The 22,548-nt window shown below is 43.2% G+C and overlaps 1 protein-coding gene and 1 long non-coding RNA gene across 5 annotated transcripts; one reads left to right on the top strand and one right to left on the bottom strand.

Moving 5' to 3' along the window:
• Positions 1-1,982: 1,982 nt before the first annotated feature.
• Positions 1,983-7,923, bottom strand: LOC121936734 (cold inducible RNA binding protein). 4 transcript variants are annotated; one of them, XR_006105023.1, is made up of 8 exons: positions 7,771-7,923; positions 6,139-6,247; positions 5,877-5,983; positions 5,222-5,360; positions 5,047-5,137; positions 4,876-4,943; positions 2,273-2,359; positions 1,983-2,106 (listed from the first exon to the last, which is right to left on the bottom strand). XR_006105023.1 is itself a non-coding variant. In XM_042479270.1 (7 exons), the coding sequence occupies exons 1-7, from the start codon at positions 7,894-7,896 to the stop codon at positions 4,441-4,443; spliced, it is 657 nt and encodes a 218-aa protein (XP_042335204.1). In that variant the 5' UTR covers positions 7,897-7,923; the 3' UTR covers positions 2,874-4,440. The 4 variants fall into 4 exon arrangements, 2 of the variants coding, with proteins under 2 accessions (XP_042335204.1, XP_042335205.1); XR_006105024.1 differs by having other exon boundaries at positions 4,876-4,940; XM_042479270.1 differs by lacking the exons at positions 1,983-2,106; positions 2,273-2,359 and adding an exon at positions 2,874-4,457.
• A 390-nt stretch (positions 7,924-8,313) lies between these two features.
• LOC121936934 lies at positions 8,314-22,036 on the top strand. The gene is made up of 4 exons (XR_006105052.1): positions 8,314-8,671; positions 10,214-10,322; positions 13,129-13,249; positions 21,975-22,036. It is a non-coding gene; the product is annotated as an uncharacterized LOC121936934 (long non-coding RNA).
• Positions 22,037-22,548: the final 512 nt, after the last annotated feature.

The raw sequence follows: 22,548 nt of genomic DNA, 5'->3' as shown, positions 1-22,548 counted from the left end.
CCCCAGGCCGAACATAACCAGCTCTCTATGCCAGTGATGGTAAACCTTTTACAGACCGAGTGCCCAAACTGCAACCCAGACCCCACTTATTTATTGCAGAGTGCCACATCCCTCTGGCTTTCTAGTAAGAAACTCTGGCAAGCTCAGAGTGCCACCTCTGGCATGCGTGCCATAGGTTCGCCATCACTGCTATATGCCATTCCTTGAAGGGCTTGGTGGTTTCCAGACTTCTCTGAACAAGCTCCATCTTGTCCACATCCTTAATTGGCGGCAACCAGAACTGGACACAATATTCCAGGGGAAGTCTGTCCAAATAGTGGTACTATTAATCCTCTGAACCTAGACATTATACTTGCTTTGGCTTTTTTGGCTGCTGAATCACTTGTGTTCAGCCTGTGGTCCTCCCAGAGGACCCAGATCCTTTTCATCAAATACCCGAGCCTTTCATTTTTGTTTTGCCTAAAATGCAATACACCTTGCATTTCTCCCTTTGGAAATTCATTTCGGTTTGGCCCAGCTCTCCAACCAGTTAAGATCATTTTGAATTATGGCCATCCTGTGGGGCATTAGCTACTCCTAATTTGTTGCCATCTGCAAATGTGATAAGCATGCCCTCTTTTCCATCATCCAAATTACTGTACTGATAAAGATGCTGAATAGCAGCACTGGGCCCCGAACCCTGCTGATCATTTTTCCAAGATCAACAGGAGCCATTGCAGATTAACTTTTAGATCCGGACTGGATAACCAAGCCCACATTCTACTAGCTTTTGTGCAAGGATATCACACCTTGTGAGAAGCCTTACTGAAATATACACTACATCTAGTGTATATTTCATCTACCAAATTCACCTATCAAAAAACATCAAGCATGTTTTCAAAGTGCTTACAGACTTTAACAATTTACTATGAAACATTTCCTGGCACTGATGTCAGGAACTCCCAGACCTGTGCAGTACACTGTTTATAAGTCTATGTTCACACCTGACTCCCAACTGGGTCTCCATCATTCCTTCTTCCTACAACTGGAGCAATGGAAGGAAATCATTCAAATGCCATTTTTGTAAATATATATACACAATCATTGCAAGTAACTGTTCTGGATCACAAATTACAGATGATCATTGTCACTTGTGTAGTAATGGAAGAAAATAATTCAATTTCCTTTTTTGTAAAAATATATGTAATCAGTGTATTAACTGCTGTGGATCTCAAATGACAGATGGTCATTGTGAGAAACTGCCCTTAAACTGTCACTCAAGGAAGTTTAGCAATAGCAAGTACATTTCTATACCGCTTATCAGTGCACTTAAGCACCCACTAAGCAGTTTACAAAGTGTAAGCTCACTGCCCCCAACAATCTGGGGACTCATTTCAGCAACCTCAGAAGGATGCAAGCCTGAGTCGAGCCTGAGCCCTTGCGCTGGGATTGAATTCGCAACCTTATGGTTTGTGAGTGGCTGCAATGCAGGCATTTAACCACTGCGCCACCAGGGCTCCTTACTTTGCAGAGACCCAGCCCTAGTCATCTTATGTGGACCACAAATAATCTTGAAGTGCGCTCATTTAGATACAGAATGGGTTCAGATGGACCCCATAAGCAATTTCTTTAGAAAATGGAATTATATCCCCAGTAATGGTGTTAACTTTGGTAGAAAGAGGTCCATGACAAAATCCTATTTAATGCCTGGTTTCCCCCTATCACTTCTACTCTCTTAAGGGTGTATCTCTTCCACTTCATAGAAACATAGAGTTGGAAGAGACCCCAAGGGCCATCCAGTCCAACCCCATTCTGCCATGCAGGAACTCTCAATCAAGGCATCTCTGACAGATGGCCATCAAGCCTCTGTTTTAAAGACTGCCAAGGAAGGAGATTCCACCATCCTCTGAGGAAGGAGTGTGTTCCACTACCAAACAGCCCTTAATGTCAGGAAGTTCCTACTAAACCCCACTCCCTCACGGTGCATGCACAACTCAACCATGTTTTTATAGCCCCATTTGAGTTTATTCACTTTGGTCAACCAATCCATAAAAACAACCCTCAAAAAGCTTCATCCTCCACAGCTTGTCGCCATCTCCTCCGGTCCTCTTCCAAACAAGCAGCTAGCTGAAATAAGACCGGAAGATAGATGGTTAATATTTAGGATCCAGACAAAAAGGTGATGTCAGCGTCTTCAAAAGCAATTTTTAGAGACTGTATTTTTGCTGTGCAGTACCCAGTTCTCTCATGAAACAGTCACACAAATAATTCAAAGCCAGCCCAAGAATCATACCTGCTTGGAATACTGATTGTAGCTTACGGTCTACATTTGGTCCTCTGTCTCAAATCCATTTGCTCCTCAGCTGTTGCTCTCTTCAACCTGCCAAGACAAATCCATGTTACAAATAATATCCACAGGAAAGGGTCTTTTTTTTCTATCCCGCCCAGCCCTGCACAAAAAACAAGTAACATTTTCTACAGAAACTATGGAACCCGCACTGAATCTCAAAAGCCCAGCGTGGGTCAAACTGTCCCGAGACTGGACCTGTGCCTCTTGGAGAGGCCAAAGGCATCTGATCCCACAAAAAGCATCAGTCACTCTGGATAATGGCTGCTTAGGAACAGTGCGGGCGATGGGGGAAAAGTTAAAAGGCAAACAAGATGGCAAAAGAACATTACAGTTAACGTGACTTAAGTCTTAAGGAAGAATCTTCAGAGAATCATAAATCACTTGGGAGAGAATTCGGCTCCCCGTCTTTCAATCTAACACTACTGGCAAAGAGATGGCTGTGCACAAACACCCCCTTTTTCCTGACCCAGGTCAAATTTATGCCACAAAAACCCAGACTCAATACAGGAAAGTTATCTTTTGTTCTTAAAAAATGCTTTTTTAAAAAAAAAGCCAAGCAAATCTGGCCCAAAAAATTTTTTTTTGGCTCACATAAGTTAAACATTCAGTTTCCAAAAATAAAAGGATCACGAGCTTCTCAACAGGAGGAAGGATGCGGACATGAGGAAAAGAGTTACCTCGAATTACAGGACTATCCCCACATATGAACTAGCCAAGAGAGCAGCTTTCGTCTCAGAGGTTCTCTCTGTTGGAGGCACAACACTTCTTTTTCGCCAAGGCACTGCCGTTTTCCATACGCTAGCAGAGAATTCTTAGAACTTAGAAGGCAAGGACAAAGCTAGCTAAATTAGGTCAGAGTTATCCGCCTTGGAACACGGTCAGACTGAGATCTTCCTTCTAGACTAAGTGTCTGGCTGGCTTTCAGTTGGGTAAGGTGTCAGCTAGTTCTCACTTACACTAGTAATGGTCCTATCACTGTCAGTAAGCTATCTGTTCTGAGTCACCAAGTCGATTCCACTGGGTTACTTACAAAGGCTGCATCAACTCCAGCCAAACTTCCAACTGGTCCCATTAAGGGGATCTGCACTGTCCCTTTGAGACTCTTGCTTCCCTCAAGCTGTCTTACTCTTGAGTTATGGTGCACAGATCTGTAGCAAGCTTCTACCACTTACTTTGGGTCTGTATATTAATTTCCCCTAAGACAACCCTCTCGCTCACTGGTGCTGTGCTATCTTAACTGTACAATTTTTTTCCCCATTGACATCCACAGAACTTGTGTTGTGCAGCAAGATTTAAGATTTCAAGCGCAGAATGTATTTTTTTCAGATGGACTTTTAATAGGCTTCGTGAAGCCAAAGGAAAACTGTACAAGAAATCCTTTTCACCACTTCAAAATTACAACATCAATTGAATTAGGCATACTTTCTTCCAGTAAAAAAAGGACAATAGAAACAAACATATTTTTTTTTCCATGAACCTCTTTGCATGGTTAAGATTTGCAGAGTCTCTCTGGGTTAAGTTTTATGGCATACAAGTAAAAGTCTCTTAATGCAGGTTGAACATACAAGCAAGTATCGCTCTTTAGGTATATCAAGGTGGGTTGCCTTTCAAAATCCATTCCCAGGCTGTAATAACCTACACCTTGCTACACTAAAGTTCAAAGTTACAAAATGATGCACGAACAGAAAACTGAGTTCACAGCTTGCTCAGCTTCTACTGAGGAATTACGGTCCTTTCTTGCTCAAATGAAAAAACAGAAACGGGGCCCAAAACCTTCCTGTCTTTTGCCTTTCTTAACAAAAAAAAAATCCAAGACACACACACACACACACACACGCGCTTGCCTCACAAATGAACTAAAATCTTTTTAAGTGCTTTAAAAAATGTTAAAACACTTTTGAGAGGAAAAACCCAGAACTTTCATTGAGTCTGAACAGACCATCACATATTAGAAGCTGTCAGGCTGTGCTTTTTTGACAAGGTCAGAACTGCGAGTTTACTACAAAAGTGAGAATACAAAGGAGATGACTACACAAGAACGTTTTCAGCGAAGCTCCAAAAATCTTTATAAATACAGCCATTGGAAGGACGATCTTGAGCCAGGAAGTTTTTTACTCGTTGTGTGCAGCTGAGGACAAGAAGCAGGCACAGTTGTAAAGGCACTGAAGCACAGACAAGTCCCAGCCATTTTTCCTCCCCTACTTCTTTGCCAAGCAACGAAAAGGCTACCTTATGATTAACCTCTTGTCCCACCCCTTGTCTTAATGTTTGCTTCTGGACTTTGAGGGTGTTATTTTCGGCATCAGAAAGCTTCTCCTGCGGATCCAACTACTGCTACACATGCATTAAAGGTTTTTTCCCCCCCGGTGGTACAAATGCTTAAGGCCTGCCAAAGCTGTAGTGCTTCGCATAGGCAAGGAGAGGTAACAGGAACAGGCTCCAAGTGAGCCTTAATAATACTTCCAAGGTTATCACTGCAAGATCAAAAATGGCTCCACGCCATCCCAGTCAACGCATCCTCCTTTCCCTCATGATCTAACACTTACCGTAACTGTCGTAGCTGTCTCTGTAGGACCCTCCTGAAGGTCTGTCACTGTAGCTGCCTTGACTCCTGCTGCGGAAGATAGAAAAGGAAATGGACCCATTTAATCAGCATGTCGACAACCGCAAGAGCTCTTTACATCTCTTCAAGGTGCCCGATGAAGCTATGTGCTCACCTGCTGCCATAGTAGTCTCGGGATCCACTGTATCCCCCGCTTCTAGATTCAAACCTGCTGCCACCACCATAACCTCTATCTCCACCACCACCTGGAAAGGAGAATAACCCAGAGGCTAAGATATATCGCAACAACTGCAATCGGTATCAGGAAAGCCACCAGACCACCAGCTCACCTCTGGAGAAGCCCCGGCCTCGGCTCCTGCCTCCACGGAAAAAGCCTCTGCCTCCAGCTGAGCCTCCTCTGTACCCACGGGATCTGTTATCAGATGATTTCCCTGCTTGATCAACTCTGATCTGGCGGCCATCAACAGACTAAATTAAAAAGAAAGATACCTCAGGGTCAGTTCATACACATTTGGAACATGTACTGACTGTATTCATATTAAGATACTGCCAAATACAAGAGGTGAAAAAGACTTCCAGCCATCAAAATTCAATCAGTCACATATCCTAGAACCAATATTTGAACAGCCACTATACTGGCTTGGATTTAGGCTAACACTGCTTTGTCAACCAAAGACTATCATGTCCCAGAGCTTGTGAGGTTCTTCTACAATAACATGAGCTTTGTTATTCACAACAGTCACCTGGTAATTAAACTACAGTGGATCCTTGTTATACGCTGGGGTTTGGTTCCAAGATCCCCCGTATATAACAAAATCCGTGTATGCTCAAGTCCCATTAAGTATAATGACATAGCAAAATGGTGTCCCTAATAAAAAATGGAACATCAAGGTAAATTTATACTTTTTTGGAACATTTTCAAACCGTGTATGCTTAAATCCGTGTATAAAAAATCCGTGTATAAGAAGGGCCAACTGTACTCACCTTCCCATTCATGGCCATCATTGCATCTTTTGCATCGTCAATATTTTCAAAAGTGACAAAGCCAAAGCCTCTGGACCTCTGAGTTTCTCTGTCTTTTACAACAACAACTGGAAGAAAGAGAAGAGGATGCTCAATGCAACTTGCTATTTAAGAGTTGGCTAAAAAGCACCAGAAAACTAAAGCTATTCTCAGGACTTAAGATATGACATTTTAAACAACGTGAGCATTAAAACAAAACAAATTAAACCTGACACATTTTTACCTTCAGATATCTGTCCATATTTGGAGAAAACCTGCTCCAGTGACTGTTCGTTAGTGTCAAAACTCAGTCCACCAACAAAGAGCTTTCCTTCATCTGATGCCATTTTCTCCTGTAGGTCAGAAAAAGCCTCAGTGTTAATATATTCAAATAACAATCTCTTAGCGCAAACTGTATTAAGATAACTGTCTCCAACTAGGCTAGTGAGTTCAGTCCCACCCAGTTGGACAGTATTCAGTTTAAGGTGGGCTGCATCAGTGGCACCAGCATGTCCCCCTAGTTCAGTGGTTCCCAACCTTTGGTCCTCCAGGTGTTTTGGACTTCAACTCCCAGAAGCCAGTTTAGCCAGTAGTAAGGCATTGTGGAAGATGAAGTTCAAAACATATGGAGAACCAAAGGTTGGGAACCACTGCCCTAGTTTAAGAAAACTAGAAGCAGCAACTCGCAATGTCTGCGGAGGTTCATGCCCCCACCTGTCTCTGGAAATGAGACACAAGGTGGTTTGGTTTGCTATGTAAAACGACAGCCGAAGGGAAGCTCTCTCTTCCCCGCTGTTTCTTTTTGGTAATAGAACAACAAACTACATTGGAAGGGAGCAAGCTGTTTCAGCCAAAATGTTATTGAAATAAAGCAATATTGGCAGCCAACAGGTCAACCTGGACACACAAAACAAAGGCCACCTGCGTCAGGGTGCATTAGCAACCCAAGTGTCCCCTAATGTGTGGAACCTTTAGTAAACAAAACCAGGAAGGATAAAAATGCACCGCTGACTTATATTCCAGGACATACTAAAACAAAAGGCAGTACTTTCCCATAAAGAAACCATACTTGTCCACAGGAAATCATGGGAGAATACCTGCCCATAGGGAATCAATGGGGAATACTTGCCCATAGGAAATCATGGGAGAATACCTTGTTGATAGGAAATCACTGCAAAAACTTGCCCATAGGGAAATGATACTTGACTATATGGAACCATTTGGGAATACCTGCTCATGGAAAAGCCATACTTGCCATAGGACATCATTGGGGAAGACATGCTATGGATGCATGTATTGTCCAATGATTCTCTAAGGGCAAGCACTGCCATTTGTTTCAGCACCTCCCCTATGCTCCATCTGTCTCCCAAAACGATGACACTCTCAGGTCGCCATGCTAGACCCACAACGGAGCACAGCCACCAATTCCTTTTAAAAATGGCAGACTAGCTTTTAGAACGCACCTAAAAACCTCTGCGCATGCGCGCGCAACCTCACATCCCTCCAGCAGAGGGCGCCTGATGCGCGCGCAGCCAATCTTTCGCCCCCCCTCGCAGCCTTCCTCTCCGGCGCATGCGCAGTGCCGCCCTGCCCGCTTTTCCCTCCTCGGCGCCATTTTGAGACTTCTTCCCCCGAAGCCGGTGGGAAGCCATTTTGTTTCAAAGATGGAAGCACCGCTTCCTTGCACTCCTTCCATCGCCCCAAAAAGCGGTTCCCGTAAAACGCATATGAAGAAAGCACTAATATTAACAAGAGGCCGCCAATCGCAGAGCTAAATATTACTATAACCATCAAATATCATCATTGCTTAAAATACATTAAGACCCTCCTGACGTTTAGGAGCCCCCTCCCCGCCCTTCTCTTCTGAACCTCTTACCGGTGTCTTTTTTCCCCTTCCTGTTTTTAAGGACAATTCTCCTCTTCGAACTCCCAGCGCGAACTGCGTGGGAGCAGGGATGCGCCTCCGCTTATATACTGACCTCCTCGGCTCCTCCCACCTCATTAATATGCATAAACCGGCCCTAGTCCTCCCTCCAATCCTCACGTCCCAAAGCGTGACGTAAACCCGGACGAGGCTTCTCATTGGGCGAGCCCTGATTAATATTCATAACGGGAGGAAAAGGCGAGAATGGCATTGGAGGGGAGAAAAATAGTCCCGCCTTCTCCCCCGCCCTTTATTTTTCCCCCGTTTGCTGCACCGCGCGCGAGGAAAGGAAAGTAGTGATTGGGCGAGCGGGAGGATAAAAAGGGCGGGGCAAGGTTGGCAGGGGCAACCTTTCAGGCTCGCGAGCTGACTGATTGGCTCATTGTCCAATCCCCGCAGTCTCCGCTCGGCCCCGCCTCCCGCAAAAAAAGTTGACCGAAGCAAAAGGGGGCGTGGCTAGGCTGACCTACTTTGGCGCTAATGCGGAGAGTTTTTGCCGCAGCGAACAAAGCGGTCGGTTTTGTGAGGGAAAGGAGCCGGGCGCCATCTTGGAAAAGCCTTACACAAGAAGACCCACAATGCAAAGCGCTAAACCTGAGGGAAAGTTGTCCAAAAACCAAACAATTCCCTCACAAAACATGGTTGAAAACACACATTGTTTAAGCCCTGGCGCCCTTTTACACAAATAAGTGGATAATAAGTCCATTTTCCTCCAAAATTCCCTCAGCTTTTGTTTTATTTTGTATTTTTGTTGCTTTGTGCCTTGAACCAAAGAACACTGGAGCCTTTTCTGGGCTACTTTTTATCCCTTCCATCCTAAATCATGACAAAACCAAAAGAACAGTTATCGCAGGTACTTCAAAATTTGCTCCGCAACCATTTAAATTACAAATTTAAATTACAAAATAAATTTAAAATGGTAGCAGAGCCAGAAGAAGAGAATCCCACACAAAATAATAACAGCGGCCTTAAACCTATTTTACGTCCCCCTTAAAACCAAAAGGTTTACCAAAAACAAAACAGTATCTTGTAGTTCATCGCTAAGTTATTTATTTATTGAAGTGATTCAGTTATTGATCATTCTGATTATTAATTGGGAATTTTAAGCGTTGCGTTGGAGGGAAGGATAACGGGCTTTATTCGGAATTTTATTGCACTTTGTATTGTATTTTATTTTCATTGGAACCCGAGAGGCGAGATATAAATAAAATTTACTATTATTATTATTATTATTATTATATTTTTATTAGACTCATTATCCGCCATGCTGTGGCAACTCATCTTTTGAAGGTGTGCCTTCACAATCTTGTGTTTCAGTGCTGCCACATTAACTGCAATTAGGGCTGCCATAATTGTCCACTATTACCAGGGACAAAATGTGGAACAAATTCGAGACCAAACTGTAGGACAACTGCAGGACAAAACTAAGCCCAAAATGTAGGACATTTAAGAAAAATGGAGGACCTTACATGTCCTACATTTTGGGCTGAGTTTTGCCCGTCCTACAATTTGGTCTTGAATTTGTCCTACATTTTGTCCCTGGTAATAGTGGACAATTATACAATATTAAAAAAGCCATCCGCTGCCGGCTGGTTATCAAAGGATTGGGAATTTTCCTACTTCGATTTTCCCTTTCTTGTTGAAATTCGGAGGAAAATAACTGTGTGGAAGCCTCTCTCTTCCATCACCAGTCCCTCTGCGTGCATGAATTAATTGGATTGGCATAATTAGCAATGTGGAGCAGACGAAGGGAGGGGTGCCACTTTCGAACAAGCGAATGGTTGGCGCTTGCTTTCAAAGCAACAAGAAAAACCATTTAGCTTCTCTCGTCCGGTCAATTAAACCCATCTTCCCTGGCCTTCTTTCTGATGATAGGTTCAGCACAGCCAAAGAGAAGGGAAACATAGCCTTTGAAAGGTTTGACGGGTTTAACGCCTAAGCAAACCTCGTCACATTGTAGATTATGTGCATTTTGGTTGGCCAATCATGGTATCACTGTTTTGTGGGTTTGGGGTGTTAACTGTACTTGTTCTCTCTCTCTCTCATGCATTTCAGATTTCTTTGTGAGACTAAAAGGAGAAGAAGAGGAAGGAAGGAAGGAAAGAAAAGCAAGCATTATTAACAACAAAACATCTGTTATTAACGTTTGATCTTCCTTCCTTCTTTCCTTCCTCTGCATTACTTCTGCAGAGATTAAATAATGGGTTTCCCTGGTTTGGGCCTCTGATGTGTATTTAGAAAAACTGGGAAGCTTAAACATTGTGTGGCATTTTGGTTGGGCCTCATAAATGTTTTCCAGATGTGGATTTATCCTGATGTAGTAGCAGATGATATCTAATATCTCTATCTATCTGTCTAATAATCTACCTATCTATATATATTTTTTCTTCTGCAGATGGGCTGCCATTAGGACAAAGATCTATGTTGGTCCCACTCCCAAGACAATAATGCAAAGTCTTTGACCTGACATCTCAGCCTCCTTTTTTCAAACAAAAGCAACAGAGGTGGGTTGGTTTTCAGTGGACTGGCTAAATATATTTGACATACATTTTATGCAGCAGAGAGCAAATATGTGTTGACTCAAGAGTAACCAAAAAGCTATATTATTGGTGCAGAAGAACCTGATGAGAAACAGGCATTTATGGATGGTGCTGCAAAGGCGGATAAAACGAAGGCATTGCCCATCCCAAGAAAAATTGGAGGCTGAAGGAAATGAAATTTCCCTTCAATTTCCAGGTATCAAGTATTGCAGAGAGAGGGACACTGAACATTTTTACATGTAGAATTCATATTTGCTTTGCTTGCCTTCACTTTATAACTTCATATTATTATTTATTTATTATTATAACTTTACCTGTCCCTTTTCTTTACTAGAAACCTGGAACTGAAGGAAAATTTAATGGGGGGCATTATTATTACTTGGAAGGGGGTAATGCCCCCATTTTACCTCCCTCACCATACACCTTTGGAGTACTGTATTGTAACATGTACAAAGCAGAGGACACATGTTTGGTTGATGTTTTGCATATGTTTAGTACTCATATCAATTCAGTTATGTACATCATCTCAGGATGTGAAGATTCAGCAGGCTATTAATTCACTTAATACCTGTAACCCCAATATTTTGGTCTGAGCTCAACTGAACTTAAGTCTGGATAGACATGTTGAGAACTGGAGATAATTTATCATCTAAGTGCAAAAAGAAGGATTGGCTGTAAAATTAAAAACATTCAGGACGATGGATGAAATAATAAGCAAGCCATATTTAATGACAAAGCAAAGATGGGAGAAAGTGAGAAATCTGGCCTGTGATAAACGCATGATTACTCTTGCTAATTTCAGAGCTGGCAATCTGAAAAGGGATGTCAGATTTAATGAGAGTGGAGCTTGCCAGTCTCCTTTTCCAAGCTAAATAATAATTTGAAAGGATGATCACTTGTGTGCAAGTTAGTGCTTACATCAGCTGTATTTCTGCCTTTGGACCGAAAGGCTGAAAAGTATTCTTGCAATGAACAGTATCCACTGCAAAGCCAGGTTCCTAGAATGGCTGCTAGGAAGGAAGCTGACCTTGGCTGCTAATTACAAAGTGGCCATTTTAGGAACAAGGGGGAAAACAACACAAGTACACAACACAAATGTTCAAGGAGAGGGTGACAACAAGGAAGGCTGCTTCTTGAGTTGTTTTTTTAACCATAGAAAGCGCTTGGCTGCCATTTGGACAAACCATATTATCCTTCTAGATGTACTTATGGTCCTCGGTTTGGAAGATCTGAGCAGGGCACTTAACAACAGGATTTGGGGGAGATCTTTTGTTCATAGGGATGTCATAACTAACAACATGCAACAATAAGTCTCCATTGTCAAGTGTGACTGTACATGGAGAATTAAAGCCTTTACGGCTGGGATATTGTATTAAAAATGCAGAGAGACACTGATACAGGCATACTTATATTAACAAAGCATCTGACAGTGAAGCTCCTTTTTGCAACAGCTTTTTATGCATGCTTAGTCCCACCTTTTCCTCCTCATCCTCTGGTGAATTAATCTTTTTAGAAGCATCAGCATAAAGAGGATGGTGAAACATGGACATTTGGTGCCATTTTGCAGTAGCATGTCTGTAGTAAACAATGCAATAAAGCTTGAGTTAGCCAATCTTATTGTAGCCATGTGTGCCTGCCTACAAAAGGCAAGGTAAACAGCAGCTACCTCCAGAATCCCTTACTTGAGTATGGCTGAACAGCATAACAGAGAATAGGGAAGAACAGATTTATTAATGAAACTGCCTCATCAGCTACCAACATATTGAGTTACATGTTTGGCCACCAGAATAGAAATCATTAAGAAAAGATGAGGCTGGCAAAATAAAAAGCCATCTCCGAATGCTTTTTAGAATACTTCACATGATCTCTAGAAAGTTCAAAATGTCTTATTTACTTACACAAGGCTTACCTGACATGGTTGTTCCATTTCACATGTGCACACAGTTAGTTTTGAATTAAAAGTCTAGTAAGTATGTTGAACTCATCTCCTTTTGTCTGGTGTAGGAACCTATCTCTGTTCTTACCATGTTATTCCTGCCGCTGGTACCAGAATTTCTGTTCTTCTCACACTGGACAGTAGGGAACTGCTTTTTCTTTCCCCAGCAAGGATATATTGTTTTGAAATAGGCTTGTTTTAAGGCAAAGTCTTCTGTGATGGCTTGGTCCTGAAAGGGTTCCTTGCCATTATTTGACAATTCGTAGTTTAGCTGCAACATAAACAAAACTTATCAAGTCTTTATTTTTAAGAGTTACAGCATTTTCCTGGACACTGCTTGTCCTCCCAAAATTTCACAGATGAAAACTGAGACACGTGTGGCCAAGTAGCGTCAAAGAGTGTGGTCAAGACTACAAAAATCATTAAGGCAGGAAAACCCACAGGTTAGGAAAAGCTGCAGCAGTTTGCATTTGCATGAACCTACTGGGAAATGCAAGGCTCTCTCACTTCTCTTCTCACTCCTCTCCCTGGAGCTGAGTTAACTGAGTGCAAAATACTTTTACAATTTGAACTCAGTTTGCAGGAACTGAAATAAATGGAGGATAAACTTATGGCAAATCTATCACGGGGTTTTTCATGAGCTGAGAGTGTGTGACCACCCAGTGGCTTCCCGTTGAGCAGGGAATTGAACCCTGGTCTCCAGAGTCGGAGTCCAACGTTCCAGCCATTGTACCATGCTGCCTTTGTATGCATATGCCCCATTCCATGTATAGAAGTAAAATCTGGGCAATTTAATCACTTTCCGTTTAATTTCCATGTTTGCAAAATTTCCAGGGAATTCAACCTTCCTGCCCAAACAGTGGCCATTCTCTCTACCTGCAGCCAATAGAAAGTGATCAGGAAGTCCAGATGAAAGAACTACCTTCCCTGTCCCGGAGGTCCTGCCCCCTTTCAGGTAATTTGGGGGAATTCTGGGGAACCAATCCAGGGAATTCTTTGAGGTTTGTTGGCAGCACTGCTTCCCAGTCAGCTCAGGCAAAAGCAAACTGCTGCATCCTCTCTTAACTTGTGCATTATTCCTCACTGTTGCCATCTTGATGTTGCATAGACACACATTTCCTTTCTGAAATGCTGGAAGGTATGCGGCTGACCAGCACAGGGGAACAACCTGGTTATGCAGGAACGGTGGGTGAAATTCTGCTGACCCCTGTCTAGCAATTAGCACCTGAAGACAGTTGTTTTCACTCAGCCTTGTGGCAGAGACAGCCCTGCTGTTTTGCCCCCCTGAGGAGATGGCACAGAATTCTATGACCTAGTTGTTCTTGTGCCAAGGTGCCATCTGCTGCAGGTGGTCACATGTGCAGGATTAAACCCACATTAAGCAAACAAGGATATCCAAGTAAGCAGGGCAGGAGGAGGCAAGGGTCAAAGCAATTCAGCAGGTATTGCCTCTTTCTGTTCTTGGTTTTGCAGTAGGCAAGCAGGAATTAAAGAGGGCAGCACTTCTACCCTCAAGTCAACTCCGACTCATGGTGGCCCTGTGGATGAGACACCTCCAAGACTCCCTGTCCTCCACTGCTCTGCTCAGGCCCTGCAAACTCAGGCGGCAGGCCTGTGACTCCCCTGATGGAGTTCATCCATCTTGCTTGTGATCTTCCCCTCCTCCCCTCTACCTTTTTTAGCATTATTGTTGTTTCTAGTGATCCATGCCTTCTCATTACGTGGCCAAAGAACGACAGCCTTGTTTTCACCACATTGGCTTCCAAGGACATTTCTGGTTTGATCTGTTCATGGACCCATTTATTTGTCTTTTTGGCTATCCACGGTATTCTACGCACTCTTCTCCAGCACCACATCTCATACGCATTGATTTTCTGTCTGCTTCCTTTACTGTCCAGCTCTCCCATCCATCGATGGCGATGGGGAATACAATTGCCTAGACGATTCTGACTTTAGTGCTCAGTTGTACATCTATACTCTTCAGGATCATTTCTAATTCTTTCATAGCTGCCCTACCCATTCTTAGTCTTCTTCGTATTTTCTGACTGTAGTCACCACTCTGGTCAATCTTTGATCTTAGGTACCATGAAAAAATTAGTCACAGTTTTATTTCGAAGCACATGTGGTTTTGGCATTTGAGTTAACTCTCTGTTGTTCTTAACTGCCTTCAGTTCGACTTCAACCCACGGCAACCCTATAAATGGGAGCCCACTTTGACAAGCATTATAGTCTTTTCTAGTGAGCCTTTCCTTTCATTATATGGCCAAAATACAACAACCTCAGTTTAGTCATCTTTGCTTCCAGGGTATGCTTCCAGGGGGGGCCTGATCTGCGTTAGGACCCATCCATTGGTCTTTTTAGCCATCCATGGTATTCTCAGAATTCTTCTCCAGTATCACATCTCAAATGAGTTTATTTTCTTCCTATCCACTTTCTTCACTGTCCAGCTTTCTCAGCCATACACAGAAATGGGGAATACAATGGCATGGATAATCTTTAGGCATTATTTGCTTTGCCTGTACACTGAGGTAAAATGAAGCCATTGCTTCTGCCGACTCAGCTAGGTGAAACATACCCAGCTCCCCAAATCATTCCTTTAAGGCTGCATCTATTCTACAATGCAGAATTAATGCAGTTTAACATTGCTTCAGTGCTATGGAAATCTGGCATTTGTAGTTATGTGAGATATGTAGCCTTCTCTGTCACAAAGCTCTGGTGCCAAAAACCTTAGGATGCCATAGGATGGAGTTGTGACAGTTAAAGCGGTGTCAAACTGCATTGATTCTGCAGTGTGGCAGTAGCCTAGTCTCTCCCTGTCATTATATCCCTGTACTGTTTTTAATGGGCACCTTGGGTTTTTATTTGCATATGGTATTGAGGGCCTTATGGGGTTGACCTGCTGGAGTATTAAACTGAAATGCAAAGTGAAGTTGAAGGCTTTCATGGCCGGCGTCCATAGCTTTTTGTGGGTTTTTTTGGGCTGTGTCCATGTTCTAGAAGAGTATGTTCCTGAAACTCTGAAAATGCCAGCCACAAATGCAGGCGAAACATCAGGAATAAACTCTTCTAGAACATGGACACATAGCCAAAAAACCTACAAAAATCTATGAAATGCAAAGATTTGCTGCTGCTGTTCAGTTCCTATCAACAAAGGCAGAGGATGAAGGGAAGAAATGGGAGTTATGGGTTGCCATGTTCAGAGTTAGGAAGGTATGATGGGAAGTGGGGTGGAATGCAGAAAGGAGTAAATACCTCTTTTCTTCCAAAGAAATAAAGTGCCTGGCTTTGATCTACTCATTCCTCCATGCTTTCTGTCCTTCCTATTTCGATCTCTCTGCATCTCCCCTTCCAACAATTGAGAATTTTATCCACTTTTGTTCCTGACTTTCTTCTTTCAGCATTTCAGGGTTGCTGTTAGCTCTGCCTGACAGCTATTTCCTGCAATTGGCCTTGAGCTTTATGCCAAGGGACTGCTGCAGTCATTACTTTCTTTGAGGCGCTGATCTGTTTGGTTTTGTAATTTTTTGGGTCTCCTTTGCCTTTGTTAAGAAATATCTACCTCCTCAACAGTTTTTAACCTTGTTTCATACCCTCCCACATTTCACTGGGACACATGAGACCAAGAGTAGGATGGAAGTGTGGGGTCAAGAGGGCAAAAAGTTATTAAAGAGAAAGGACACACCAGGCAGGTAGGAGAGCCTGCAGCAGTTGGGTTTGGTCTGAGCCTCCCGAGAAGGGCAAGATTCTGCCTTCTCTTCTCTTGTCCTTTTCTCTCTCTCCTGACACTGAGTTAATTGCGTGCAAAGTATTTTTGCACTTTGAACTCAGTTTGCAGCAAGTGAAGTAAGGAGAGAATAAAGAGGGAAGGTAGGAGGAATAAAGAGAAACCAGTACATTTTAAAAGCAGTGGAGAAAGTGGTGTGGCAGAGGATTAATAGAGATTATCTCTTCCAAATCAGGACACTTGGAGGATATGCTGGATCATGTTGTTTGAGGAAGCTAGCAAATGCAAATAACCATGTTATTTACTAGCTTCCTTTGGTTACATAGACTGGTTGGAGTCAGCAATTGTGCTGAACCTATGAATTTGTGTAGAAACTGGACAGCAATTTTTTATAAGCAACTGCTTACTGTTGCACTTCCATGGCTCACAACGTTTGTTGTTGTTGTTGTGTGCCTTCAAGTAATTTCTCACTGATGGCAACCCTAAGGCAAATCTATTACTACTTTTGCAGTTTGAAGCATCTGAAGTATTCTGAAGAGAAAGTAGGAAAATGAAGGAGGAAAGATAGAGTGGGACATTATCCAAGGAGCTGAAAAAATGAGATGACAGAGGATTAATTGGAACTGTCCCTGCCAAATCGGGAGAGTTAGATGGTATGAGGGATGGACCCATTTCAAACTGGCTTCCGGGCGGGTTACGGGGTTGAGACGGCCATGGTCGCCTTGGTCGATGATCTCCGTCTGAGCATCGACAGGGGAAGCGTGTCCCTGCTGGTGCTCTTGGACATCTCAGCGGCTTTCGATACCATAGACCATGGTATCCTTCTGGGACGCCTGGCAGAGGTGGGAATTGGGGGCACTGCACTCCAGTGGTTCCATTCCTACCTCTCCGGGAGGTCCCAGATGGTGCAGCTGGGAGACGTGTGCTCCGACGAGAGGCCCCTTAAAACTGGGGTCCCTCAAGGGGCCATTCTGTCTCCCATGCTATTTAACATTTACATGAAACCGCTGGGAGAGATCATCCGGAGACATGGGGCGCGGGGTTATCAGTACGCTGATGACACCCAAATCATTTTCTCTATGTCTCCGACTGATGCAGTGACTGGGGATGGCGTCTCTCCTCTCGTGGCCTGTCTAGAGTCAGTAATGGGCTGGATGAGGGAAAACCGACTCAAATTGAATCCAGAGAAAACGGAGGTACTAGTGATAGGTTCTCCTGGTCCAGGAATGGCAGTGGTTCCACCTGTCCTGAACGGGGTCACGCTCCCTGTGAAGGACTCCGTGCGCAGTCTGGGGGTGCTTCTTGACTCGTCGCTTCACCTGACTGCTCAGGTGAATGCGACGGTCAGGAGCACCTGTTATCAGCTTCGGCTGATCCGCCAGCTGCGCCCATATCTGGCCCAGAGGGACCTAGAAACTGTTGTACATGCTCTGGTAACTTCGAGATTGGATTTCTGCAATGTACTCTACATGGGGCAACCCTTATACCAAACTCGGAAGCTACAAATGGTGCAGAATATGGCGGCCCGGCTGGTCACTGGTGCTCCCAGGTCCAGCCATATAACACCGGTTCTTAGGGACCTCCATTGGCTGCCCATCCGCTTCCGAGCTCAATATAAGGCGTTGGTTATTACCTATAAAGCCCTAAATGGCTTGGGCCCAGGATACCTAAGGGACCGTCTCTCCCCGTACATTCCGCCTCGCACCCTCAGAACGTCTGGGCAGCAACTACTGAAGGTGCCTGGGGCCAGATTAGCCTCCACCTCACGGAGGACTTTCTCACAGCTGCCCCAGCCCTTTGGAATAAGCTGCCCATTGAGCTCCGCTCATCTACCACCCTGGCCCAATTTAGGAAGGATCTTAAAACCTTCCTATTCCAGCAGGCATTCCCCGAATGAAATATCTTGTGGGCCTCCCTCCTCTTTTCGTGGCCATGAGGTTGGGCTATAGGGGTTTTTTATGTGTATTGTATTTTATGGGTTTTTTACCTTTCTTGTATTGTATGTATTTTAATTCTTGTTGTTAGCCGCCCTGATCCCTGGAAGGGCGGGATAAAAATAAAAATTTTATTATTATTTATTTATTATTATTTAAAGAAAAAATAAAGAAATGTAGGGGAAGGAAGGAGCAGAGAGGAGAGAAAAACAAACAAGTAAGCAAACAAATGCTTTGGAAAGAAGGTGTATGGAATGAAGAGAATGTAAGAGAAAAAAGGAGAAAGTGCTGAGGAAGGGAGGAAGGAAGGAAGGAAGAAGCAAGCAAAGAGAAAAGTTGGGGAAAGGAGAAGGAAAAAGAAGAAGGATTCTGATGAAAGAAAGAAGGAATTTGGAAGGAAGAGAGAAAGGAAAGGAAAGGGAGGAAAATAAAAGTAGTGACATGCTGAGGAAGGAAGGAAGGAAGGAAGGAGCAAAGAGAACAATTGGAGATAGGAAAGAAAAAGATTCTGATGAAAGAAGGAAATTGGAAGGAAGAGAGAGAAAGAGGAAAGGAAAAGGGAGGAAAATAGAAGAAATGACATGCTGAGGAAGGAGGATTCTGATGAAAGAAGGAAATTGGAAGGAAGAGAGAGAGAGAGGAAAGGAAAGGACAAAAATAAAAGAAATGACATGCTAAGGAAGGAAGGAGTAATCAGAGAAAAACAGAGAAAGGAAGGGAAAGAAGGGTTTTGTTGAAAGAAGGAAATTGGAAAGAAAACAGAGAGAGGGGGGAAAGGAAAGAAAGGAAAATAAAAATAGTGACATGCTGAGGAAGGAAGGAAGGAAGGAAGGAAGGAAAGAAAGAAGGAAGGAAAGAAGGAAAGAGCAAGCAAAGAAAAAAATTGGAGAAAGAAAGGAAGGAAGGAAGGAAGAAGGATTCTGATGAAAGGAGGAAATTGGAAGGAAGAGAGAGAGACAGACAGAGAGAGAGGAAAGGAAAGGGAGGAAAATAAAAGAAATGACATGCTGAGGAAGGGAGGGAGGGATGAAGGAAGGAAGGAAGGTAAAAAGATGCTGGGGAGGGTGGGATAGAGGGAAAGATAAACCAGAAACCTGGGTTGAATGTATGTAGGTCATCCTGATTAGCTGCCTGCCAAGGAGGGAGTGCTTTTAGGGAGATTAGTCAGCTTTGTAGGCCTGGGTTGGATTTGGAGATGGGAACCAAGCCTCCCTCCCAGGTTGCCACAGCAACCCTTGGACCAGCATCACCATTGGCATGGCAACTGGCAGAGCAAGGATGGCTCAGTGCCCAGGGAAGGGAGGCTGTGGCCTTGGGTTGCTTCCCCCTCCATGCAGCTGCATGGTCACGAATCTATGGAGGTTTGTGCCAGGCAGGAAGCCCAGGTGCTTGCGAAAATTAACAGTAGGCAGGAGGCCACTGTCGACAAGGGCGCCAGATGTCCTCCTTTTCCAGGACATGCCCTACATGTGATATGATAACCCTGCATATGTATTCGAAGGGGTGTAACATTGAGAATGGAGCAAGCTTGTTTTCTGCTGCTCCAGAGATTAGGACACGGAGCAATGGATTCAAACTAGAGGAAAAGAGATTCCATCTCAAGATTAGGAAGACCTTCCTGATGGTAAATGAGTTGTTAGATAGTGGAACTGGCTTCCTTGGAGTGTGGTGGAGTCCCCTCCTTTGGAGGTTTTTAAACAGAGGCTGTTGGGGGTGCTTTGATTGCGAGTTCCTGCATGGCAGAATGGGGTTGGACTGGGTGGCCCTTGGGGTCTCTTCCAACACTTATGATTTCAAACTTCTGTCCAGGAGGAATTCCAGAATGTCCATGATGGAGAAGCATGGATTTATATTTATATGAGTGTTTCTTAACTTCTATTTGGTAATGTCCCACATTGTTATTGAATGTCCTTCAGTTTACCTTGGCTTGTCCTCCTTTGTGGTTAGGACATAGACCTTGGCTATAAAATCTTTTGGAAATGCTAGCATCTTACACAAACCTAATTACATTCCCTTTAAAATTGGATGACATTAATGATTGCTAGTGTATTTGAGTGTAAGACTAGGACCCTGGAGATCAGGGCTCAATTCCCTTCTCAGCCCTGGAAACCCACAATTCACACCCTCTCAGCCCCAGAAGACCCCATAATAGACCTGCCTTAGAGTTGCCATGTCAGGAGCAACCTGAAAGCACACACTATAACAACAAACACATTAGTAAAACATTTATTTTAACTATAAGAAATCTACACAGAAATCTCTTTGGTTATGTACCTAAAAAGTTGCCTATCAACTTATGTCGACCCCATGAATTTCCTTAGGGCTTTCTTAGAAGTGGTTTTGCCAATTCCTTCCTCTGAAATGTAGCCTCCAGCAACTGGTATCTGTTGGCAGACTCCCATCCATGTCCCAACCAAGACTGACCCTGTTTAGCTTCCGATGTCAGAGCGGGATCAGGTCCCTTTTGGATATTTAGGCGTGGAGTGGCCCAAACTAGTGTAAAGCAGCCCAAGATGACCCCAAACGATAAACCAAAAATAACAAGCAACATTAAACACTGCTTGTGTACGCTGGTTGTCGTTTAACAGTTTAAATAATTATGTTGTAGAAAATGTTAACCAACAATGGGTAACAAATTAATTTGAAACACCTTGTTTCCAAGTTCTGTCTTGAACATTGAGGTGCTTCTGGCTGAGTTTATTCCTCCTTCTCTGCCTCAGTTTTTGATTTTTGTGCATACAGATTTTTCACTTCCTTTCCCCTCTTCTTTTTACTCCTCTTTTTCTACTTTCCCCTCTTCTTCTCCTTCTTCTCTTTTTCCATTCCTTCTCCTCTTCCTCTTCTTTTTGCAGGACTTAAACATTAAGGATACGCATACCCAGCCCACCCTACCAAAACAAATTTGTTCTCTTCTCTCTCGCTCTTTCTCTATATTTGTCCTTTTGTTCAGAATTCAGTAATGTGGCTATGGGCAACTTTTCTGGAACCGAACAGGTCAGCCTCCAAGGAGATATATGTTTTGCTCATTGGGGATTAATTTATTTTTTCTTTCTCTCTTGGTACTCCAGGAGCATCACTGGGATGTCTGTTTGTGAGTGAATCTGGATGGGGATGAGACTTTAAGAAAACCAATGGTAAATAAGTAGGCCAGTGAAACAGGAAAGACAAATATTAAAAGACTGGTGGAAAGTGCCATCTGGTGGGAAGAATACAAATGGCATGTTTGACTGGTGGCTGAAGTGGAGAGATAAGGACACAAGTGATATGACCCACCAAGTTAGAGATGAGCAAAGAACAGATAATAATTTTCTTTGGATCATTTTTTTTTAATTCAAGGAATCCAAAATCTGAAATTTCCTCTCCTAAATTCAGGGGAGGGAGCTTGGAACTCAACTGTGCTACAGGGGAAAATAAAACCAATTATATATTTTCAAAATCTCAGTTAAATCTTCCAGCTTCCAGAGGAGGTCTGCACTTGCTTGTATGTTTTGCTGTCTATGTTAGTTTAGATTTGCACTTTTGATATAATAATTTATAGTCTTCAAATTGTTTCCACCTTATAGTGACTCTAAAGCAGACCTATCATGGGGTTTTCTTGATTTGCCTTTGCCTTCCTATTAGGCTGAGAGAGTGTGATTTGCTCAGGATCACCCAGTGTCTATGGATTCCATGACTGAGTGGGAATTCGAACCCTGATTTCCAGAGTCATAGTCCAACATTCAACCCACTACACCACAATGGCACTATCACTATTTAACACACACACACACACACACACACACACTCCCCCCAAAACTGGAGATGAATGTCTGGCTATTTCTGGTTTTTTTAAACCACACACAAACATATTCATACACACGAGCAGAAACACATGCAACTGCCAGAGGACGATGGGGCAAAGAATTGACCCCAAACTTGACCCAGTGACCATGTCTGCCCTAGAACTGTTGAATGTTTATTAATGTATTATTTATTTCATTTACTCACATCCTGGTTTTTAACGTTGCTTTCTTTATTTACAGGGGATGGCTTTGAAATCATACATAGACAACCAATTACAAAATCAGAAATCAACTATAACAGGTAAGAAATCACACAAAATTACTAATATTGGGAGAAGGGGGAAAGGGGAGAGAAGGGGGTGGGAAGTGGAAGCAATAGAAGGAGGAAGAGAGAAAAAGGATGAGGCAGAGGAAACATAGGACCCATACAGACAGGCCAAAATAAAGCTGCTTCAGGTCACTTTGGAGGTGGACTGGAGCATGGCTTTGGCGTTGCTTCCGGACTCTCAGGACGCATGCATCATTTAAACAGCATACCTCCAAAGTGACCCAAAGCAGCTTTATTTTGGCCTGTCTGTATGGGGCCATAAGGGATTTTTTTCATAGCTCAGATAACAGTCTTCTTATTTGTATATATTCAATGAAAGAGCAATACGTTTTCATCATAGCTTTTTATGAACCCTGTTATTATGGTTGAGCATTGGACTATGACTGAAAACCCGAGTTTGAATCCCCACTCAGCCATGGTAACTCCCTGATATTCCAAATGAGATTATTCATTATTCCTTGTAAGTAGACTGAGGATTGCATGGAA

Source organism: Sceloporus undulatus, chromosome 7, assembly GCF_019175285.1.
Source record: "Sceloporus undulatus isolate JIND9_A2432 ecotype Alabama chromosome 7, SceUnd_v1.1, whole genome shotgun sequence".
NCBI lineage: Eukaryota > Metazoa > Chordata > Lepidosauria > Squamata > Phrynosomatidae > Sceloporus > Sceloporus undulatus.
The sequence above is the reverse complement of the archived record's forward strand: the minus strand, read 5'-3'. Positions and strand labels throughout refer to the sequence as shown.

Excerpts from the sequence above, each read along its gene's own strand:
- LOC121936734 (XM_042479270.1), bottom strand. The coding sequence starts at position 7,896 with ATGAGGTGGGAGGAGCCGAGGAGGTCAGTATATAAGCGGAGGCGCATC. Across the intron at positions 6,248-7,770 it reads GAAGGGGAAAAAAGACACCG|GAGAAAATGGCATCAGATGA; the intron begins GTAAGAGGTTCA and ends TCTGACCTACAG. Across the intron at positions 5,138-5,221 it reads AGGCCGGGGCTTCTCCAGAG|GTGGTGGTGGAGATAGAGGT; the intron begins GTGAGCTGGTGG and ends TCTCCTTTCCAG.